General features: G+C 40.8%; 2 protein-coding genes across 2 annotated transcripts; one reads left to right on the plus strand and one right to left on the minus strand.

The window, feature by feature from the left end:
* Nucleotides 1–5,957: 5,957 nt before the first annotated feature.
* On the plus strand, nt 5,958–10,197 carry LOC139366248 (coiled-coil domain-containing protein 85B). Its single transcript, XM_071103518.1, has one exon. The coding sequence runs from the start codon at nt 7,213–7,215 to the stop codon at nt 7,813–7,815; it is 603 nt and encodes a 200-aa protein (XP_070959619.1). The 5' UTR covers nt 5,958–7,212; the 3' UTR covers nt 7,816–10,197.
* Nucleotides 10,198–10,290: 93 nt separating this feature from the next.
* Nucleotides 10,291–14,504, minus strand: LOC139366247 (fos-related antigen 1-like). Its single transcript, XM_071103517.1, has 4 exons — nt 14,206–14,504; nt 13,505–13,762; nt 11,429–11,536; nt 10,291–11,253 (listed from the first exon to the last, which is right to left on the minus strand). The coding sequence occupies exons 1-4, from the start codon at nt 14,335–14,337 to the stop codon at nt 10,693–10,695; spliced, it is 1,059 nt and encodes a 352-aa protein (XP_070959618.1). The 5' UTR covers nt 14,338–14,504; the 3' UTR covers nt 10,291–10,692.
* Between the last annotated feature and the right edge of the window lie 4,474 nt (nt 14,505–18,978).

The raw sequence follows: 18,978 nt of genomic DNA on the forward strand, positions 1-18,978 counted from the left end.
GTGACCACCAGCTGCATTAAGTACTGCAGTGCATCTCCTCCTCATGGACTGCACCAGATTTGCCAGTTCTTGCTGTGAGATGTTACCCTACTCTTCCACCAAGGCACCTGCAAGTTCCCAGACATTTCTGGGGGAATGGCCCTAGCCCTCACCCTCCGATCCAACAGGTCCCAGACGTGCTCAATGGGATTGAGATCCGGGCTCTTCGCTGGCTATGGCAGAACACTGACATTCCTGTCTTGCAGAAAATCATGCACAGAACGAGCAGTATGGCTGTTGGCATTGTCATGCTGGAGGGTCATGTCAGGATGAGCCTGCAGAAAGGGTACCACATGAGGGAAGAGGATGTGTTCCCTGTAACGCACAATGTTGAGATTGCCTGCAATGACAACAAGCTCAGTCCAATGATGCCGTGACACACCGCCCCAGACCATGACGGACCCTCCACCTCCAAAATTGATCCCGCCCCAGAGTACAGGCCTCGGTGTAACGCTCATTCCTTCGATGATAAACGCAAATCCGACCATCATATTCCGTTCAAAATCAGCCGTTTCCAGCTACAATAGTAATTTACAACATTAACAATATCTACACTGTATTTCTGATCAATTTGATGTTATTTTAATGGACAAAAAAAGTGCTTTTCTTTCAAAAATAAGGACATTTTTAAGTGACCCAAAACTTTTGAACGGTAGAGTACCAGTCAAAAGTTTGGACACACATACTCATTCAAGGGTTTTTTCTACATTGTAAAATAACAGTGAAGGCATCAAAACGATGAAATAACACATATGGAATCATGTAGTAACCAAAAAAGTGTTAAACAAATAAAACATATATTTTATATTTTAGAATCTTCAACGTAGCCACACGTTGCCTTGATAACAGCTTTGCACACTCTTGGCATTTTCTCAACCAGCTTCATGAGGTAGTCACCTGGAAAGCATTTCAATTAACAGGTGTGACTTGTTAAAAGTTGATTTGTGGAATTTCTTTCCTAGGTAGGGGTGGTATACAGAAGATAGCCCTATTTGGTAAAAGACAAAGTCCATATTATGGCAAGAACAGCTCAAATAAGCGAAGAGAAACGACAGTCCATCATTACTTTAAGATATGAAGGTCAGTCAATCCGGGAACATTTCAAGAACTTTGAAAGATTCTTCAAGTGCAGTCGCAAAAATCATCAAGAGCTATGATGAAACTGGCTCTCATGAGGACCGCCACAGGAAAGGAAGACCCAGAGTTACCTCTGCTGCAGAGGATAAGTTCATTAGAGTTACCAGCCTCAGAAATCAGCAATTAACTGCACCTCAGATTGCAGCCAAAATAAATGCTTCCCGGAGTCAAGTAACAGACACATCTCAACATCAACTGTTCATAGGAGACTGCGTGAATCAGGCCTTCATGGTCTAATTGCTGTAAAGAAACCACTACTAAAGGACACCGATAAGAAGAAGAGACTTGCTTGGTCCAAGAAACACGAGCAATTGACATTAGACCGGTTGAAATCTGTCCTTTGGTCTGATGAGTCTAAATTTGAGATTTTTGGTTCCAACCGCTGTCTTTATGAACCGTAGAGAAGTTGAACGGATGATCTCTGCATGTGTGGTTCCCACCGTGAAGCATGGAGGAGGAGGTGTGATGTGTGGGGTTGCTTGCTGGTGACACTGTCAGATATTTATTTAGAATTCAAGGCACACTTAACCAGCATGGCTGCCACAGCATTCTGCAGCGATACACCATCCCATCTGGTTTGCGTTTAGTGGGACTATCATTTGTTTTTCAACAGTACAATGACCTAAAACACACCTCCAGGTTGTGTAAGGGCTATTTGACCAAGAAGGAGAATGATGGAGTACTGCAGACTTCAACCCAATTGAGATGGTTTGGGATGACTTGGGCCGCAGAGTGATGGAAAAGCATTCAACAACTGCTCAGCATACAATATGTGGGAACTCCTTCAAGACTGTTGGAAAAGTATTCCTCATGAAGCTGGTTGAGAGAATGCCAAGAGTTTGTGCAAAGCTGTCATCAAGGCAAAGGGTGGTTACTTTGAAAAATCTCAAATCTAATATTTTGATATGTATAATATGTTTTGATTTGTTTAACACTTTTTTGGTTACTACATGATTCCACATGTGTTATTTGAAAGTTTTGATGTCTTTACTATTATTCTACAATGTAGAAAATAGTAAAAAATGAAGAAAAACCCTGGAATGAATAGGTGTCCAGACTTTTGACTGGTACTCTCTCTCTCTCTCTCTCTCTCTCTCTCTCTCCTCTCTCTCTCTCTCTATATATATATATATATATATATATATACACACAGTGCCGTAAGAAAGTATTTGCCCCCTTTCTGATTTTCTCTATTTGTATATCAGATCTTCAACCAAACCTAATATTAGATCAAGTTTACAAATAACAAAAAAGGGTATGCTTATTTTATTTGTTTAATTAACAAAGTTATGCAACACCCAATGCTCCTGTGTGAAAAAGTAATTCACCCCTTACACTCAATAACTGGTTGTGCTATCTTTAGTTATAATTACTGCAACTAAATGCTTCCTGTATGAATTTTGTCCCAATCTTGCATGCAGAACTGCTTTATCTCAGCGATATTTGTCGGTTTTCAAGAATGAACTGCTCATTTCAAGTCCTGCCGCAACATCTCAATTGGGATTAGGTCTGGACTTTGACAAGGCCATTCCATAATGTCAAATTTGTGCTTTTTAACTATTTTCACTCAGGCTTGATTGTGTGTTTTGGATCATTGTCTTGCTGCATGACCCAGCTGCGCTTCAGCTTCAGCTCACAAACGGATGGCCTGACATTCTCCTGTAGAATTACAGTGGGGCAAAAAAGTATTTAGTCAGCCACCAATTGTGCAAGTTCTCCCACTTAAAAAGAGAGAGGCCTGTAATTTTCATCATAGGTACACTTCAACTATGACAGACAAAATTAGAAAAGAAAATCCAGAAAATCACATTGTAGGATTTTTAATGAATTTATTTGCAAATTATGGTGGAAAATAAGTATTTGGTCAATAACAAAAGTTTATCTAAATACTTTGTTATATACCCTTTGTTGGCAATGACAGAGGTCAAATGTTTTCTGTAAGTCTTCACAAGGTTTTCACACACGGTTGCTGTTATTTTGTCCCATTCCTCCATGCAGATCTCCTCTAGAGCAGTGATGTTTTGGGGCTGTTGCTGCGCAACACAGACTTTCAACCCCCTCCAAATATTTTCTATGGGGTTGAGATCTGGAGACTGGCTAGGCCACTCCAGGACCTTGAAATGCTTCTTACGAAGCCACTCCTTTGTTGCCCGGGCAGTGTGTTTGGGATCATTGTCATGCTGAAAGACCCAGCCACGTTTCATCTTCAATACCCTTGCTGATGGAAGGAGGTTTTCACTCAAAATCTCACGATACATGGCCCCATTCATTCTTTCCTTTACACGGATCAGTCGTCCTGGTCCCTTTGCAGAAAAACAGCCCCAAAGCATGATGTTTCCACCCCCATGCTTCACAGTAGGTATGGTGTTCTTTGGATGCAACTCAGCATTCTTTGTCCTCCAAACACGACGAGTTGAGTTTTTACCAAAAAGTTATATTTTGGTTTCATCTGACCATATGACATTCTCCCAATCTTCTTCTGGATCATCCAGATGCTCTCTAGCAAACTTCAGACGGGCCTGGACATGTACTGGATTAAGCAGGGGGACACGTTTGGCACTGCAGGATTTGAGTCCCTGGCGGTGTAGTGTGTTACTGATGGTAGGCTTTGTTACTTTGGTCCCAGCTCTCTGCAGGTCATTAACTAGGTCCCCCAGTGTGGTTCTGGGATTTTTGCTCACTGTTCTTGTGATCATTTTGACCCCACGGGGTGAGATCTTGCGTGGAGCCCCAGATCGAGGGAGATTATCAGTGGTCTTGTATGTCTTCCAAATCATCACACTACCACCACCATGCTTGACCGTTGATATGAGGTTCCTACTGTGGAATGCAGTGTCATCTATCCATATAACATTCTTCCAAGAGTCTTGATGATCATCCAGGTGCTTCCAGGTGTTTTTTGGCTAACTTCAGTCAACTTTTTGGTTGAGATGGTTCCCAGTATGTCTGGCGAAAACCAAGCACTGCATTCCAAGGTAAGAACCTCATACCAATGGCCCTCCAACTGGTAATTACTAGTGGTAAACTCATCTATCATCCTTGAGCTCCAGGTAGGAGGTGGGAATTGTGAAGTTGTAAATACCAGTTGGATGCATTCACATGCTTTGAACTCGTTGAGAAACGCCCGATTGTCTAATGGCCAACAAGTTGTGTCAACCATAAACTAAAAGTACAGCTATCAGGCTTTTAAACAAATAATATTGTTCAAAAACCATATTAATAGATTGCTTTTAAACAATAATGTTTTGTAGTTGCATTTAACTGCTGAAAATGTTGTTATGCTGTTATCGCTGTCAGCGGTCACCATGTGGGAGATGTGAGAGAAGCTCAAGGATGACAGACGGGTTTCCCACTAGTAACTACCAGTTGGAGGGCCGTTCAAATAGAATTTTCCCAGTTGTATGTGGTAAACATAGAGAATGATAGAGATATCATATTTATATATGTCCCATTATGATGTCTGTGGGTGCACGGGCAGTGCCATTGAGACCATCTCCATTTTGAAGTAGTACATTTTTCTTTTTACTACTACTTTACGAGTTGGCAAACAAACTGAAAGGGTGCATACTACCATCTAGAGTGTGTTGTTTGAATGGGTATAAAACCATGGTTGGTGATTTACTGCCACCTACAGTTATGGAATGTTTGCTCACAAGAATAATTAATTGACTGATTCCTCCTGATGACCCGGATGGAATCATGTAAATCCTTCCTTCACCCATAGGACGGCGCACTCAGTTGACTACTTTAAAATGGTGGTAGCCCTCAATGGCAATGTCCATGCCAAAATGGGTTTTATCCATTTAGAGTCTTCCATGTAATTCGATGGTGGTAAATTCCCACTTCCCAATTGGTTAGGAACGCCGCATTACTCAATCAAATTATTTAAAAAGGAAAATCAGAACTGTTATTTTCCAATAATAAACACACATCAAATAGTAAAGAGTAGAAAGATACCATGAGGAATTGTGGTGTGTGTGTGCGCATTGCGCACTTCCCCCACAGAGATTAATCTGACTAAATCTCACCAAATCCCTCTCCTCACCCCTCCCATCCTCCTTTTGCTTTATCTGTCTGTGTCCTTTCAAAATTACAAAAGAGAAAAACGACATAGTCAACTGTCTTTTTGTTTTACACCACTCACTGCAAACCAGCCAACCCCCTCCCTCTCTCAGTTCTAGCCCTTCTGTTAGCTAACCTCACAGTGCCCTGATTCTGTCCCAAGCGAACCCCAGTCCTGGCTAACACCCTATATTGTTAAGGCCTCACTGAAACAATAGAGTAGGAAGTGGAGGGCGGAAGGATAGAGCCGAATGCCGCAGCTTAAACCATAGAAAAGCCATTTGTCACACTTTCTGTCTGTGTATCTGAAACTGTGTACACTGTAACTGTGCTACACTTCTTGTTATGCGTCAAAGTGTGATGCTGATACCTTTGTGTCATATTCTGCTGTGTGTGTGTGTGTGGTGTGTGGTGTGTGTGTGTGTGTGCAGAGTGCAGGAAGTCTTTAAAAAATAGATAAAAAAAATCATATTAAAAAAACGATAGACTAAAAAGATACTATGATATATAGCCTATTTTTTGTGTGTATTTTATAGATTAGGTCTATACATAGATTTGAACACAAATGTGAACACAAAAAATGAGTATGCCTATGAACACAAAAAATGAGTATGCCTATAAACACATGCACTCAAATTGCTTGTGTGATGTCATTTCTTTCCACTGGACACAATACGTAAGCTATTATTTTACCGTAAAGGAAAACCAAACGGAAAGGGAGAGGGGGAGACGGCTTCAGCAGGGGGACATTCCTACAGCGCCTCCTTCACAACCGCAATCAGACAACCAGATTTGAATGCTCATAACGACATACTGTAGGATAATAGTCAGCGTTTTTTTTTTTACTTCAATGTACTATATATTTTTATCTTCAATGTTAAACCGAGCATATCTTCCAAAGAAGTGGTCTGTATCGATTTCGTACATTTTCATTGTGTTTATCCGTGTTGTTTTGATAAGCCTCGCCTGTGGATGATGATTTGACACTTCTATTACTTTTTATGTGAGGGGAGAGTAAAAAGCACAATCCCATTATTTTTAAATGGGCGTCATTTTCTGAAATTCACAGAGTGGAGAGAAAAACCGAGTTTGAGAGAGAGGAGACATCCGTTTGATAAGTGACAGTGAAGAAGGCGGACATTGTTATCCTCCACACACCACGCAATAGGACAAGCATGAGTCTGGATTCATATTTTTTGAGTGACTTCAAAGCCTTATGGTTTGATTGTTTTTCTATGGTGAATTTCAAATGACTGCCTCTCATAGGTTCATAATCAAAAGGAATGAATGTTATGCCATGAACAAATCCTTCAAACAGAGGGAATACAACATTTACTCGGACAACGAACGCAGATGCTCTGCAGCAGGTATTTTCTGAAAAGACGTGAAGATCTCAGTGAAAGAACATTGTCATATCTTTGTCCAAGGTTTTGCGATATAGGATTACGAGCCAGCTACAATAAAAACGAAATAACGGATTGAAGCAGCATGAAAACCTCACCCTGCCGACGGTAACCAAGGAAAAGAAAGGGGAAACAATACAGACAGTAATGCATACTTGTTTCATAAAGGCCTCTAATCACAGATTATCATGTGAGATTTGAGAGTGATTGATTGACATTTGATAGAACAAATATTGCCAATGTTGCTTGGTTTTGTTATAGCAATAGCGACCTTGTTCAGAGCATTTTATAGCTCATAGAAAAAACGTCAATTTGATCATGTGAAACATGTGCACTGTTCCCATTATCCCATAGGCAAAGCCAAGAATTGCTGTTGGCCTACATTTGTTTCAACGGTGGGAAAGAGACAGTTGATAGTCACAATTCAGGGCAGACTAAAAAGCTTGCTTTTCATGCCCCATTGCAGAGCATCCCAGGAATTAAAGGCTACAGTTATTTTACCCTCAACTGCCTGTAATCAGGAAAGTCATTTTTTTTCTCAGGTTATTGTATTACAATCAGTTAAAACAATATGGGGAGTGACAGTGAGATTTACAACAGAGAGTTGTCAAAGATGTCTGACGAGGATTTACTCGCCTGCTCTAAAGAAGAACTGGTGAGGCGACTGCGTAAAGAGGAGTCTGAAAAGATCTCTGCTCTTATCCAGCGTGGACGGCTGATAAAAGAAGTCAACAAACAATTACAAGGCCACCTGCTTGAGATCAGGGAGCTGAAAACCATCAACCAGCGTCTCCAGGAAGAAAACATAGAACTGCGCGACTTGTGCTGTTTTCTTGACGATGACCGACTAAAGGTGAATAAACTGGCCCGGGAATGGCAGCTGTTCGGTCACCACGCAGCCAAAGTGATGCGTGAGGATCTGGGCGGCTACTTGAAAAAACTGTCCGACCTAGAGCGCATGCAAGACGGATTAGTGAAGGAGAATCTGGACCTGAAAGAGCTCTGTCTGGTCCTGGAGGAGGAGTGTGTTAGCAGGAGTGACTCCAGTCCCGGTGGATCCACTGAGCTCAACCTGCCGTGCATGGTGTCCCGAGACCTCGGGGATGGAAGTTCAAGCACTGGGAGCGTTGGTAGTCCGGACCAGCTCCACCTGGTTTGCTCACCTGATGACTGAAGATGGATACTTTCACTGATTAGTGAAAAAGCACGATACAGCAAAATATGGGTCGAGGAAATATGTTGACATTGTAGGAATATAATTGTTTACAGCATTCATTGCTAGAACACAAACTTTGTTGGGATTCTTTTAAGAAGATAGCATGTTACACGAAGTACAGCAACATCTCCAAAATGGCAGCCAGTGCCTTCAGCACCTGCTGCTGTCCTAACGAAAACTTGAAAAATAATCCTGAAGAGAAAATAAAAATGCTTTTTCCTGGACAGATGACAGCCCTACAGAGACATTAGACACTAAAGATCAAGATTTTTTGGAATTATAATTTCTCAATTTGTATTTATTTTTTGGACCAATCTTGTCAGAGGTTTTCCTCTTTTCAGTGATTGAGACTGTATATGGTTAACATTAGAAGGTGTTGTTGGAAGGAGGTTGAGTTAGGATGTTATCTCATGCACTGGACTGTCCTGGCAGTGGACTACTTTTCACCGTATTGCACTGGACAAAGCTACCATGGATCCCTGTAGATTCATATCTCAACACAGATTTGAGCCATACTAGTACATGATATCCAGAACCATTGAACATTTTGAAGGATGAGTTTGTTTTGTGAGAGACCTTTAAATAACATTTAAATCATGTAGATGATGCATTCAGTCCCTCAGGTCAGGATTGGAGTGCTGTGTGTATGAAAACACAAACTTACAATGAAATTGTGTATTATCAGCCCTGTCTTGGCAGCCCTTCAGTTTGACACTGAAATTGCACGAGAGACATAGTGTGCTACAGTAATTTAGGCTGTACAATACACTAAACATGGCACCGCTGATTTGTGTCTTACACCTGCACCTATGAACTGAACTCACTCAGAACTGAACTGCCCAGGCAGTTCTCAACCAGCCACTTTTGTATCAAACTGGTAGGTCTAGACTGGAGTTTACGAGATGATGGATTTATAGATGCTGGCGACTAGGCAAGACACGTCTCTTTATTATTGTTATGATTATTAGAACTGCTTCACATTTTCTGTATAAGTTGCCAGTAGTCAGGATCCCAATATAACTCATGTTTTGTGGTAATTCTGTAGAGCTACTCTCTCATTGTCTTCATTAACTTGACCTATCAGTATTACTTCATTAATGAATACACATTTCTGTTTTGTGCATATAGAACATGCTCCTGGATTGGATAAGATTTGCTTTTTTGGCTTTAATTGGTGGGCTGCTCGTAGTGCATTGAAGACCTTTAAATACACTGGCTGAGACACTCAATCGTGTTATGACCTTTGTGTGTGCAGGAAGGCCATTGTGCATGGTGTAACGTGAGTGATTGATTGATTTCGCGATCTGTTTGTCCCAGACTGCAGTTGATTGATGTTCCTGTCCATGTCATACAGCCTGACATTGTGGATATTCATCAGGTTTATTGTTGGACCTGTTTGCACAGCAAGGAGATCTGGAGTGGACAGTAACACTTTCATCAACTTAGTGAAACACAGAGAGCTCCTTTGACAGCGAGGAACACACATAGGCACTCTCTCTTCTAACCCCTATACTTATCATATGCACTCTGGGCCCCGTGTGAGTGAGTGACTCACTTAATTTGCGAGAAGTACAGTAACAAGAGAACTCTGTGTTCAGGAATCAGGGTCATGGTAAACAGTTCTCCATTTACTAGACTCATTATGATCTACTCCTCTACTTTCCTGGACTCCCTCTTACTGTAAACATGCTTTCCCATTCAATCAAACCAAGATGTCTCATTGTGACCTCATTTTCTTCTTGCTCGTTATCTTTCATACTCAGCACATCTGAAATGTTAATGTGTTCTTTTCATCTGTTTGTATCTGCCAGTGATCCAGTTCTTTGCCTTTTACAAGGACAACCATAGAGGAATGGCCAGTTTGCCACTCCCTTTCCTCCCCAGCATCCATTACCCCCTTCTGTAAGGTTGCTAGGCAGCAGCATCAAGCAGGATCTATTCAAAATGGAACTACTAACTAATTGGTTTAACACTAAGGAATATTCTTTAACCCTTTTGTACTATTTTAAAGCATAGAATTTGCTTGGACTTGACAATGTGATATTTGCATCGGTATATTATCAAACATACTTGATCACCACCAAATCAACATCCGTAGCCTTGTCTTTATAGTCTCTTTTATTGCACTGCTTTGTAAGATCGCATCAAAATGAAGGCACTGCCCACTATAAACCCACAGTCAAAAGAGAACACGTTATCAAAAATATACACTACACGCTCAAATACATGTCTATATATATTCTATATTTACTCCCATGGTCCTGCCTTAGTTGTCTTAAATGTTCCCAGAATAATGCGGTTTTGCATAAATGAAATAAATTATATTGTATTAAACTACAATATGTATACATTTTTTTATATAAAGATAGCATATTATGAGAAAGATTACAACTTGGCACACATGTATGATTATCCTAAAACAAAACCAACGTGTTTATTACCATGTTGTTACAGGTAATAAAGGCCAGTGTTCATACAGAACATGTAAGGCTTCAGTAAATTGATGTGGTTCCTACATTTCAAATGCAGAAATATCACCATTATTGACAAAGTGCACAAAGTTGATGCATTTTTGTTTGAACATTTGCACAATTCTACCTCTTGGGTTTTGAGCATAACACATATAGTTAGTCAGATGTCAAATGCATCAGGGAAAACAAAAAAATAGTGTAACAACACAATCCTTTAAATACGAGTCGTTTGCGTCACCATAATGCTTTGTGAGTGTCAGTGTGTTAGCTTTTGTATGGCACCCATGTCGTTGTCATAATCGTCGTCATCTTCATAACCGCCAGTGTTGTCACTCAGTCTTTTCCAACATGGAAGCCCATTAAATCACAGTGTGAAGATGGTAGGGGAGTTTAGGGAGTGATCTGATTGGTCCCCACTGCTGCTGCTACGGCGATGGGCAATACTACAGGGCTGGGGGTTTCGAGACTGCTGGGCCACATCCTGTTGAGAGGAAGATGGCAGAGGCGGTAGAGCCTGGGATGAACTAGTGGAACTGGAGTCTAGAGAGCCAGAGGGATAACTGAAGACCAGACTAGCCATGAAAGGAGTAAGAGATGGAGTAGAAATAAGAATTGGGGTGTGAAGGGACTCAGATTCTATGGGGACGGTAAAGGATGTCACAGGACGAGCAGGGATAATAATTTGGGGTTTGGGCTTCTTAATCTTTGATTGGCTCTTTACTGAGGACCGTGGTAGGTCCTCAGGCTCGATTTTAATTCCTAATGAGGGAAGCCCTGAGCTCGGGTCAGAATCCAAGTCAGAGTCCTGGATCTTGCAAATGGGACGGTGGGCCTCTATGACCAACTCTAGCTTTTCTTTCTCCTTCTGTAGTTGAGCAATCTCCTTCTGCAGATGGGACTTTTTAACTTCCAACTCGTCTGTCTCCTAAGAAAGGGAAAAACGAAAGAGAAAAGGTTAGGGTTGTATTGTCAATCTATTTATTTTTTCAATTGGCACAAAAACCCAGTAGTTAAAACATTAAATGTGAGTGTCTTATAAACGGGTGATATGATTTACAAAACGTTAAAAAGTATGTTAATAAGCCTCAAATTAAACTTACACTTTGCAGCGTGTCTGTCAGCTCACGTCGGCGGTTACGACACTTGGCAGCTGCCTGTTTGTTTCGCTCCCTCCTTATTCTGCGTCTTGCCAACTCCTCTGGGGACAACTAAAGTGAGAGAAAGACATTTGATGACTACGAAAAAAAGTACCAATAAGTTTGACAAAAATGTACTACAACTTGAAAGACATCTAGCTCAACGCAATTGAAGGGGACTGCACTAAACAGCAGATTACTAAAATGTGTTGTGAAATACTACCACCTTGTGTATAAACTGAGTCACTACATTCAAACTTTCACAACGTCATTTTGTAACATCTGAGACTTTTGTCACGCCCTTCCTCCAATTTAATTTAACATTTTTGTCCAGTTATTGGTTTCTTTTCATCCAATTTTTCCCGCCCCTGTATTATGATGATTCACTCAGACCCCCGTTGTGACTCCGGTATGAGTCATATGACTTGCCCCACTGAGTCACATGATAGCCCATTTCCCATCCCATCAAGCTCAATCAATCACACATTCTGGAAGTGTAACTGATAGCCAATGGGTATAAAAAGCATATACCCTCAAGGAAAACAAAAACGCACTACTAATAGTAGTTATGCAATTTGATAATTATTTGATGTGTTGCCGTCTTACATTTCGTGAACCCGCACGTCAGATATATTTTGTCTCAAAATCAAAAACAGGCTGATAAAAGCTCTCATTTTCTAGCACTTAGCCTAATAAGTCACTAACGTCAAATGAGCGGCGTATCTCAAACGATTATAAAGCAGGTCAGTGTACATAGCTGTTCCAAAGTACATAGGCCTAGGTGGTCAACCTCTGCATCATCTGGAATTTCCAAATGTTCACCCCCCAAAAATTTAGCCCATTCAAAAGAGAGCTCTCAGGAATATTTGTTTCTGTAATTTAGTTTTCATCCTATCAGACAGAATGGGTGTGTGGTAATGTCTCACTGCCATATCAGAAGTATAAGTCAGTCACCGACACTACAGGATATTACTCACTACTGACACCGACTCAGCCATCCGTCTCTACACCTCTGTGAAGTCCCTAGTTGCCCTTTTCCATGCCCCTCTCAGTCCCAACGAAGCACTGGAATTCTAAGCCTCTCTGTATCCAGTGTAGCATTATTAATAAGACAACTACACGGAAAAGGGTCTACTAGTGCAGAGCGATTAACCGAAATGTCTATTGTTTTTTTAAAGAACTAATTGACAGAAGTCAGTTCAATTATTTGATTTCCATTTTGTTTTTCCTGTAGAGATAAATCAGATGAAGCCTGAACTGTCTGGTGTAGTAGGGAGGTGTAGTTTCCACCAGGCCAATATTCTACAGTTTAGCTCAGAAAATATTGTAATTAACTACAATGACCATAATCCATTGTGCTCCTGCTTAAACTTGTCTGGTCTGAGCGGAGCAGACATGGAGACAGAGAAGAGAGAATGCGCGATCGAGAGGGCTAGAAAGCAGTTGCTTTGCGAGCTTGAAAATACATGATCTAAGTCAGGGCCCGAGTTTGGGAAACCCTGATCTAAGTGATTGATAGTTGGTATTCAGCAGTCAAAGTATGCCTTATTTATTTTGAAAAATTATTAAAATAGTGATTTTGTCAGACAGCATAGGCAGCAAAGTTCTACAGAGATGATGACTCAGAATGAAATAATTAAGTCATCAAATAAAACAAATATTTTATTAAAGTATATTAAAGTAAAGTTATGTGAATAATTGATGATTAATAAGTGATAAGTCACAACCATCATGGGACTTTTATTAACTGGTTTATTCAGTGTTAAAGCATTCAGCCCACACAAAAACCATGAGATTTTTTAAATAAATCGAACTGAAACCAAACAGACTTCAAAAGGTACTAATCACTCAGCACTATGGCCTACTAAACTATACCTCTTCAAAGACAACCACCGCTTCAAAATGCATGTTGTGATAAGTGACCTTACGATTCATCTGCATTTATGGTCAAATATCCACCGACATTCTGGCACAATACCTACCTACCTTTTGAAATAAGAGTTTCACACTCTGCTGGCTAAAGACAAAACATATTCTTACATGGTCATCGTTCCTGCGTCTGGTCGTGCTTCCAGAACTTGCCGCGGCCCTTATGACCCCTGGTCTGTAAAGGTGTGGTTGGGAAGGTGAGGGGTTGAAGGACCTCATTCCTGCTACAGGTGGGTAAGGAGGACGTGGAGGCCGAGAGGGGCCAGCTGGACCGATGAGGGAGGGCTGGACCAACCACTGGAGGTCTTGGTTGGAAGTGATGTCGTTGAGACTGGGAATAAACTGACTGCCTCCTGCCACAGTAAACTTCTGAGGAGAGCAAGAGCAACAAAAAGAATGAGAGCAAAAGAGAGCGAGATTAGCGTAATGAGATTGACAAGCAGAAGGATTTAAAGCAAAACTATTATTTTGAACCAGATATTTGACATGGACATATGCATGTATCAGGACATAAAGGCAACAATTTTGATAGACTAAAAATTAATGGTTAAATACATCCATCACGTGTCTCAAGTCAACATAAACCCACAATCAGACAATGGTAATCAGATTTACACCATGGCTATAATACAATTATTAGCCTACTACATTTCTTATGTCATTATTATTCCATTACTACTCTATTATTAATATATTCTGAAATTAATACTATTAAGCAATATAATTATTGGGGGAAAACTTTAAACAAAAATAATTTGAATGTATTGCTCTTATTAAAGTTTATCAACATAGCCCATATTTGTGCCGCCTACCTGATGTTGTTGAGTGGTTGAGGTGCTGGTGTCCTGGGATACAGCGCTCGATCCGGTGTGTGGGGACCCAGAGTCGCTGTTGGGGTACGTAGAGCTGCCTCCGCGGCCCATGTCCCCAAAGTTCCGGTACATCTTTGATTGTAAACTGCTATCCCGATGAATGCAAAGTAATCCTGAGGAGTTTTATGAATAGCAAGCGGTGAAGTGAACGATGCGTTCGAGTAGTGTCACGTTCACTTTTCAAACGTTGGGGAAACCCTCCTTGTTGCGGGAAGTTGGTAGGATCTGAAAATATGTATCTTGAAAGGGGAAGAAGGAAACTTCTAATGAAAAGCTTGTTCTTGTGTATGACTAAATTCTCTCAAATAAATTTAAAATTACTCCTTACTTACATGGATCATTCCAGTTGGACTGAAAAGTATAGAGTGATCGAAGAATTATAAACGTCTAAACCAATACTATAGTTTTTCCACGCCCCTCCCAAATTACTGGAAATGGTGTTGTCTGGTTTTCGGTGTGTAACTGACCACGTGCGAATGACGTTTTTGGCCATATATGGTGAGTTTCCTCCAGCAAGTGTTCCCGGGAATCCATATTGCCAGTTTGGTTGTTTAAATCAAATTGTATTGGTCACATATACGTATTTAGCAGATGTAGCGAAAGGCTTGTGTTCCTAGCTCCAAGAGTGCAGTAGTATCTAACAATTTACAACAATACACACAAATCTAAAAGTAAAAGAATGGGATTAAGAAATATTTAAATATTAGGATGAGCAATGTCTTAGTGACATTGACTAAAATACAGTAGAAGCTGTTTTTCAGTCTCGGTCCCAGCTTTCACGCACATGTACTGACCTCGCCTTCTGGATGATAGAAGGGTGAACAGGCCGTGGCTCGGTTGGTTGATGTCCATGATATTTTTCGCCTTCCTGTGACATCGGGTGCTGTATGTGTCCCCCGGTGATGCGTTGGGCAGACCGCGCCACCCTCTGGAGAGCCCTGCGGTTGCGGTCGGTGCAGTTGCCGTCCTATGGACAGGACGCTCTAAACTGTGCACCTGTAAAAGTTCGTGAGGGTCTTAGGGGCCAATATGAATTTCCCGAAGCTCCCGAATCTACAAAACTATGGGGCAAAACAAATGGGGTTGGCTTAGATTTGTGACAACATGTAAACTATATATTTGGTCTCCAATGTTTATTGAAAACATGAAAAGACGTTTGCACAATGACCACTTGTCTCAAATACATTGTTAGTTGTTGGTTAGCTAGCTTGCGAGTTTTAGCAAAACACCTCAAATCAAAACGTGTTATCAAGAACAAGCTTAAACTAGTTTAAATGACTCACGTACGATTCCCAATCCCCACATGGCAGTTTCTTGTCATTGTTGGTAGCTATCTGGCCATTGAAGCGTGTGTATTGTTTTGGTGTTATTGTCAGCTAACCCATAACAGGAGCGGAAAGCACGCTCTCTGCCCCATACCTTGCATCCACTTTCTTTTTCTTGAACACATAAATCTAGGGAACACTGCATGAAGGAGGTCAGTCAGCGGAATGGCACTTTGGCTGCGTTTAGACTGGTGTTTTCACTAATTGGTCTTTTGACCAATCAGATCAGCTCTGGAAAATATGTGATGTGATTGGTCAAAATACCAATTTATGGCAAAAATATCAGAATTTGTTTTGCCAGTGTGAACGCAAAATGTGAATTATTTATCCATCTGTTTCAACTGTCTTTGGCAGTGTCAGTAACTTCCTGTTTTCTATGTAGTCTACTGTCAAACGCTTCTTAAATCCCAAATGTGCAGCGACTGCCACCATCTCTCTAGTAGTGGCGATATCACTGAACCGCTGCAGTCCCTGCTCTCCCTTATGGCTCGATTGGGGTTGAGTTCCCGCCATGGTTGACTCATCTTTTGTGAATAACTACCGAGTATTATCAAAGCCAATACATAGCCTACTGTATGATTCAGTTGCAATTTATACCAGCTTGTCTCATATGATATAGAATAAGGCTACAACTTAGCAGCATGCATTATGATTGATATTGATAATTGATATGTATTGAAGATACAGTGAATCATCACTGTTTTATCATCTTTATCATTTGAGCCATTTTGCTCTTACTGTTGTTTTTGGCACTCACCAACATCACAATGCGTGAAAGTGAAAGATGTATACAACATTTTATTTATTTAATTTTATTTAACCTTTACCTAGGCAAGTCAGTTAAGAACAAATTCTTATTTACAATGAAGGCCTAGCAACAGTGGGTTAACTGCCTTGTTCAGGGGCAGAACGACAGATTTATAAAGCATCACATTTTTGTCCTATGCATCACAGTGACCTAATATTACTTTCACTTCCTTATTTTCAGGTTTACTTTGCCTGTATTATTTCTTTTTGTGGGGAGACACGTGCACTTCTCTCTCTGTGGCATACTATATGAATGACACATCAGACTGTTAAATGAAAATATAGGGGAAGGTGAAGATGACTTAATGCCTCTGGAATGCCATGATGACACACCGTTTCTGTCTCTATATGACATGCCACAACATGCTGACCAGCCCGGGATTTTTTTCCACACCAATTGACTCAGACATGCATCATTGATGCATCACAGACGTAGACTACATATACATGCAGAGGTAGCTACAGTGGTACACACCGTACAACCATGCACATTACAACACCCAGATGCATTTTCTAAGTCTTCATGTTTTTTTCATATGCCACATCACATACTCATCCAATCCCCCATAACACACACACACACACATGCAATCTCCTACCATATACACTAACATCTAATATGGATGAGTCATTTCCCTGTCTTTTTGTGTATCTTTGATAAATAATGTTTTGTTGATATGTTGTTCATTTGATTATGTATCAGATTAGAAGTAATAACCCTCACAATTACCAAGTGTATTTAATTAGTCACCATGAGTCACTGTTTCTTTCAGAAGACAACATGGGCTACCTTCTATAAAACTAAAGTTAGCCAGAGGAATAGTGCACTGTAATTTGGTTTTATGTAAATCAACACTGTGTTTACAACGGGTTTTTGTTATATATATTTGTTACATTTCTTTTTTTTTTAAATTTTTTTTAAATTTTTTGAGTACAGCTTCGACCGGAAGTTATTTTTGGTAGCACGTCAGGAGAGCAATTTAGCGTACCTTTTATTTTATTATTATTTTTATTTCACCTTTATTTAACCAGGTAGGCAAGTTGAGAATAAGTTCTCATTTACAATTGTGACCTGGCCAAGATAAAGCAAAGCAGTTCGACACATACAACAACACAGAGTTACATATGGAGTAAAACAAACGTACAGTCAATAATACAGTAGACAAATAGGTCTATATATATATGATGTGAGATAAGGGAGGTAAAGGCAAAAAAAAGGCCATAATGGCGAAGTAAATACAATATAGCAAGTAAAACACTGGAATGGTAGATTTGCAGTGGAAGAATGTGCAAAGCAGAAATAAAAATAATGGGATGCAAAGGAGGAAAATAAATAAATAAATACAGTAGAGGAAGAGTTAGTTGTTTGGGCTAAATTATAGATGGGCTATGTACAGGTGCAGTAATCTGTGAGCTGCTCTGACAGCTGGAGCTTAAAGCTAGTGAGGGAGATAAGTGTTTCCAGTTTCAGAGATTTTTGTAGTTCGTTCCAGTCATTGGCAGCAGAGAACTGGAAGGAGAGGCGGCCAAATGAAGAATTGGTTTTGGGGGTGACCAGAGAGATATACCTGCTGGAGCGCATACTACAGGTGGGTGCTGCTATGGTGACCAGCAGGGTCTTGTAGATGACCTGAAGCCAGTGGGTTTGGCGACGAGTATGAAGCGAGGGCCAGCCAACGAGAGACTACAGGTCGCAGTGGTGGGTAGTATATGGGGCTTTGGTGACAAAACGGATGGCACTGTGATAGACTGCATCCAATTTATTGAGTAGGGTATTGGAGGCTATTTTGTAAATGACATCGCCCAAGTCGAGGATCGGAAGGGTGGTCAGTTTTACGAGGGTATGTTTGGCAGCATGAGTGAAGGATGCTTTGTTGCGAAATAGGAAACCAATTCTAGATTTAACTTTGGATTGTAGTTGTGAGTCTGGAAGGAGAGTTTACAGTCTAACAGACATCTAGGTATTTGTATTTGTCCACATATACTAAGTCAGAACCGTCCAGAGTAGTGATGCTGGACGGGCGGGCAGGTGCAAGCAGCGATCGGTTGAAGAGCATGCATTTAGTTTTACTTGTATTTAAGAGCAATTGGAGGTCACGGAAGGAGAGTTGTATGGCATTGAAGCTTGTCTGGAGGGTTGTTAACACAGTGTCCAAAGAAGGGCCAGAAGTATACAGAATGGTGTTGTCTGAGTAGAGGTGGATCAGAGACTCACCAGCAGCAAGAGCGACATCATTGATGTATACAGAGAAGAGAGTCGGCCCAAGAACTGAACCCTGTGGCAGCCCCATAGAGACTGCAAGAGGCCCAGACAAGAAAACAGGCCCTCCAATTTGACACACTGAAGTCTATCAGAGAAGTAGTTGGTGAACCAGGCGAGGCAATCATTTGAGAAACCAAGGCTATCGAGTCTGCCGATGAGGATGTGGTGATTGACAGAGTCGAAAGCCTTGGCAAGGTCAATGAATATGGCTGCACAGTATTGTTTCTTATCGATGGCGGTTAAGATATCGTTTAGGATCTTGAGCGTGGCTGAGGTGCACCCATGACCAGCTCTGAAACCAGATTGCATAGCGGAGAA

The sequence above is a fragment of the Oncorhynchus clarkii genome, chromosome 14 (assembly GCF_045791955.1).
Source record: "Oncorhynchus clarkii lewisi isolate Uvic-CL-2024 chromosome 14, UVic_Ocla_1.0, whole genome shotgun sequence".
Taxonomy (NCBI): Eukaryota; Metazoa; Chordata; class Actinopteri; order Salmoniformes; family Salmonidae; genus Oncorhynchus; species Oncorhynchus clarkii.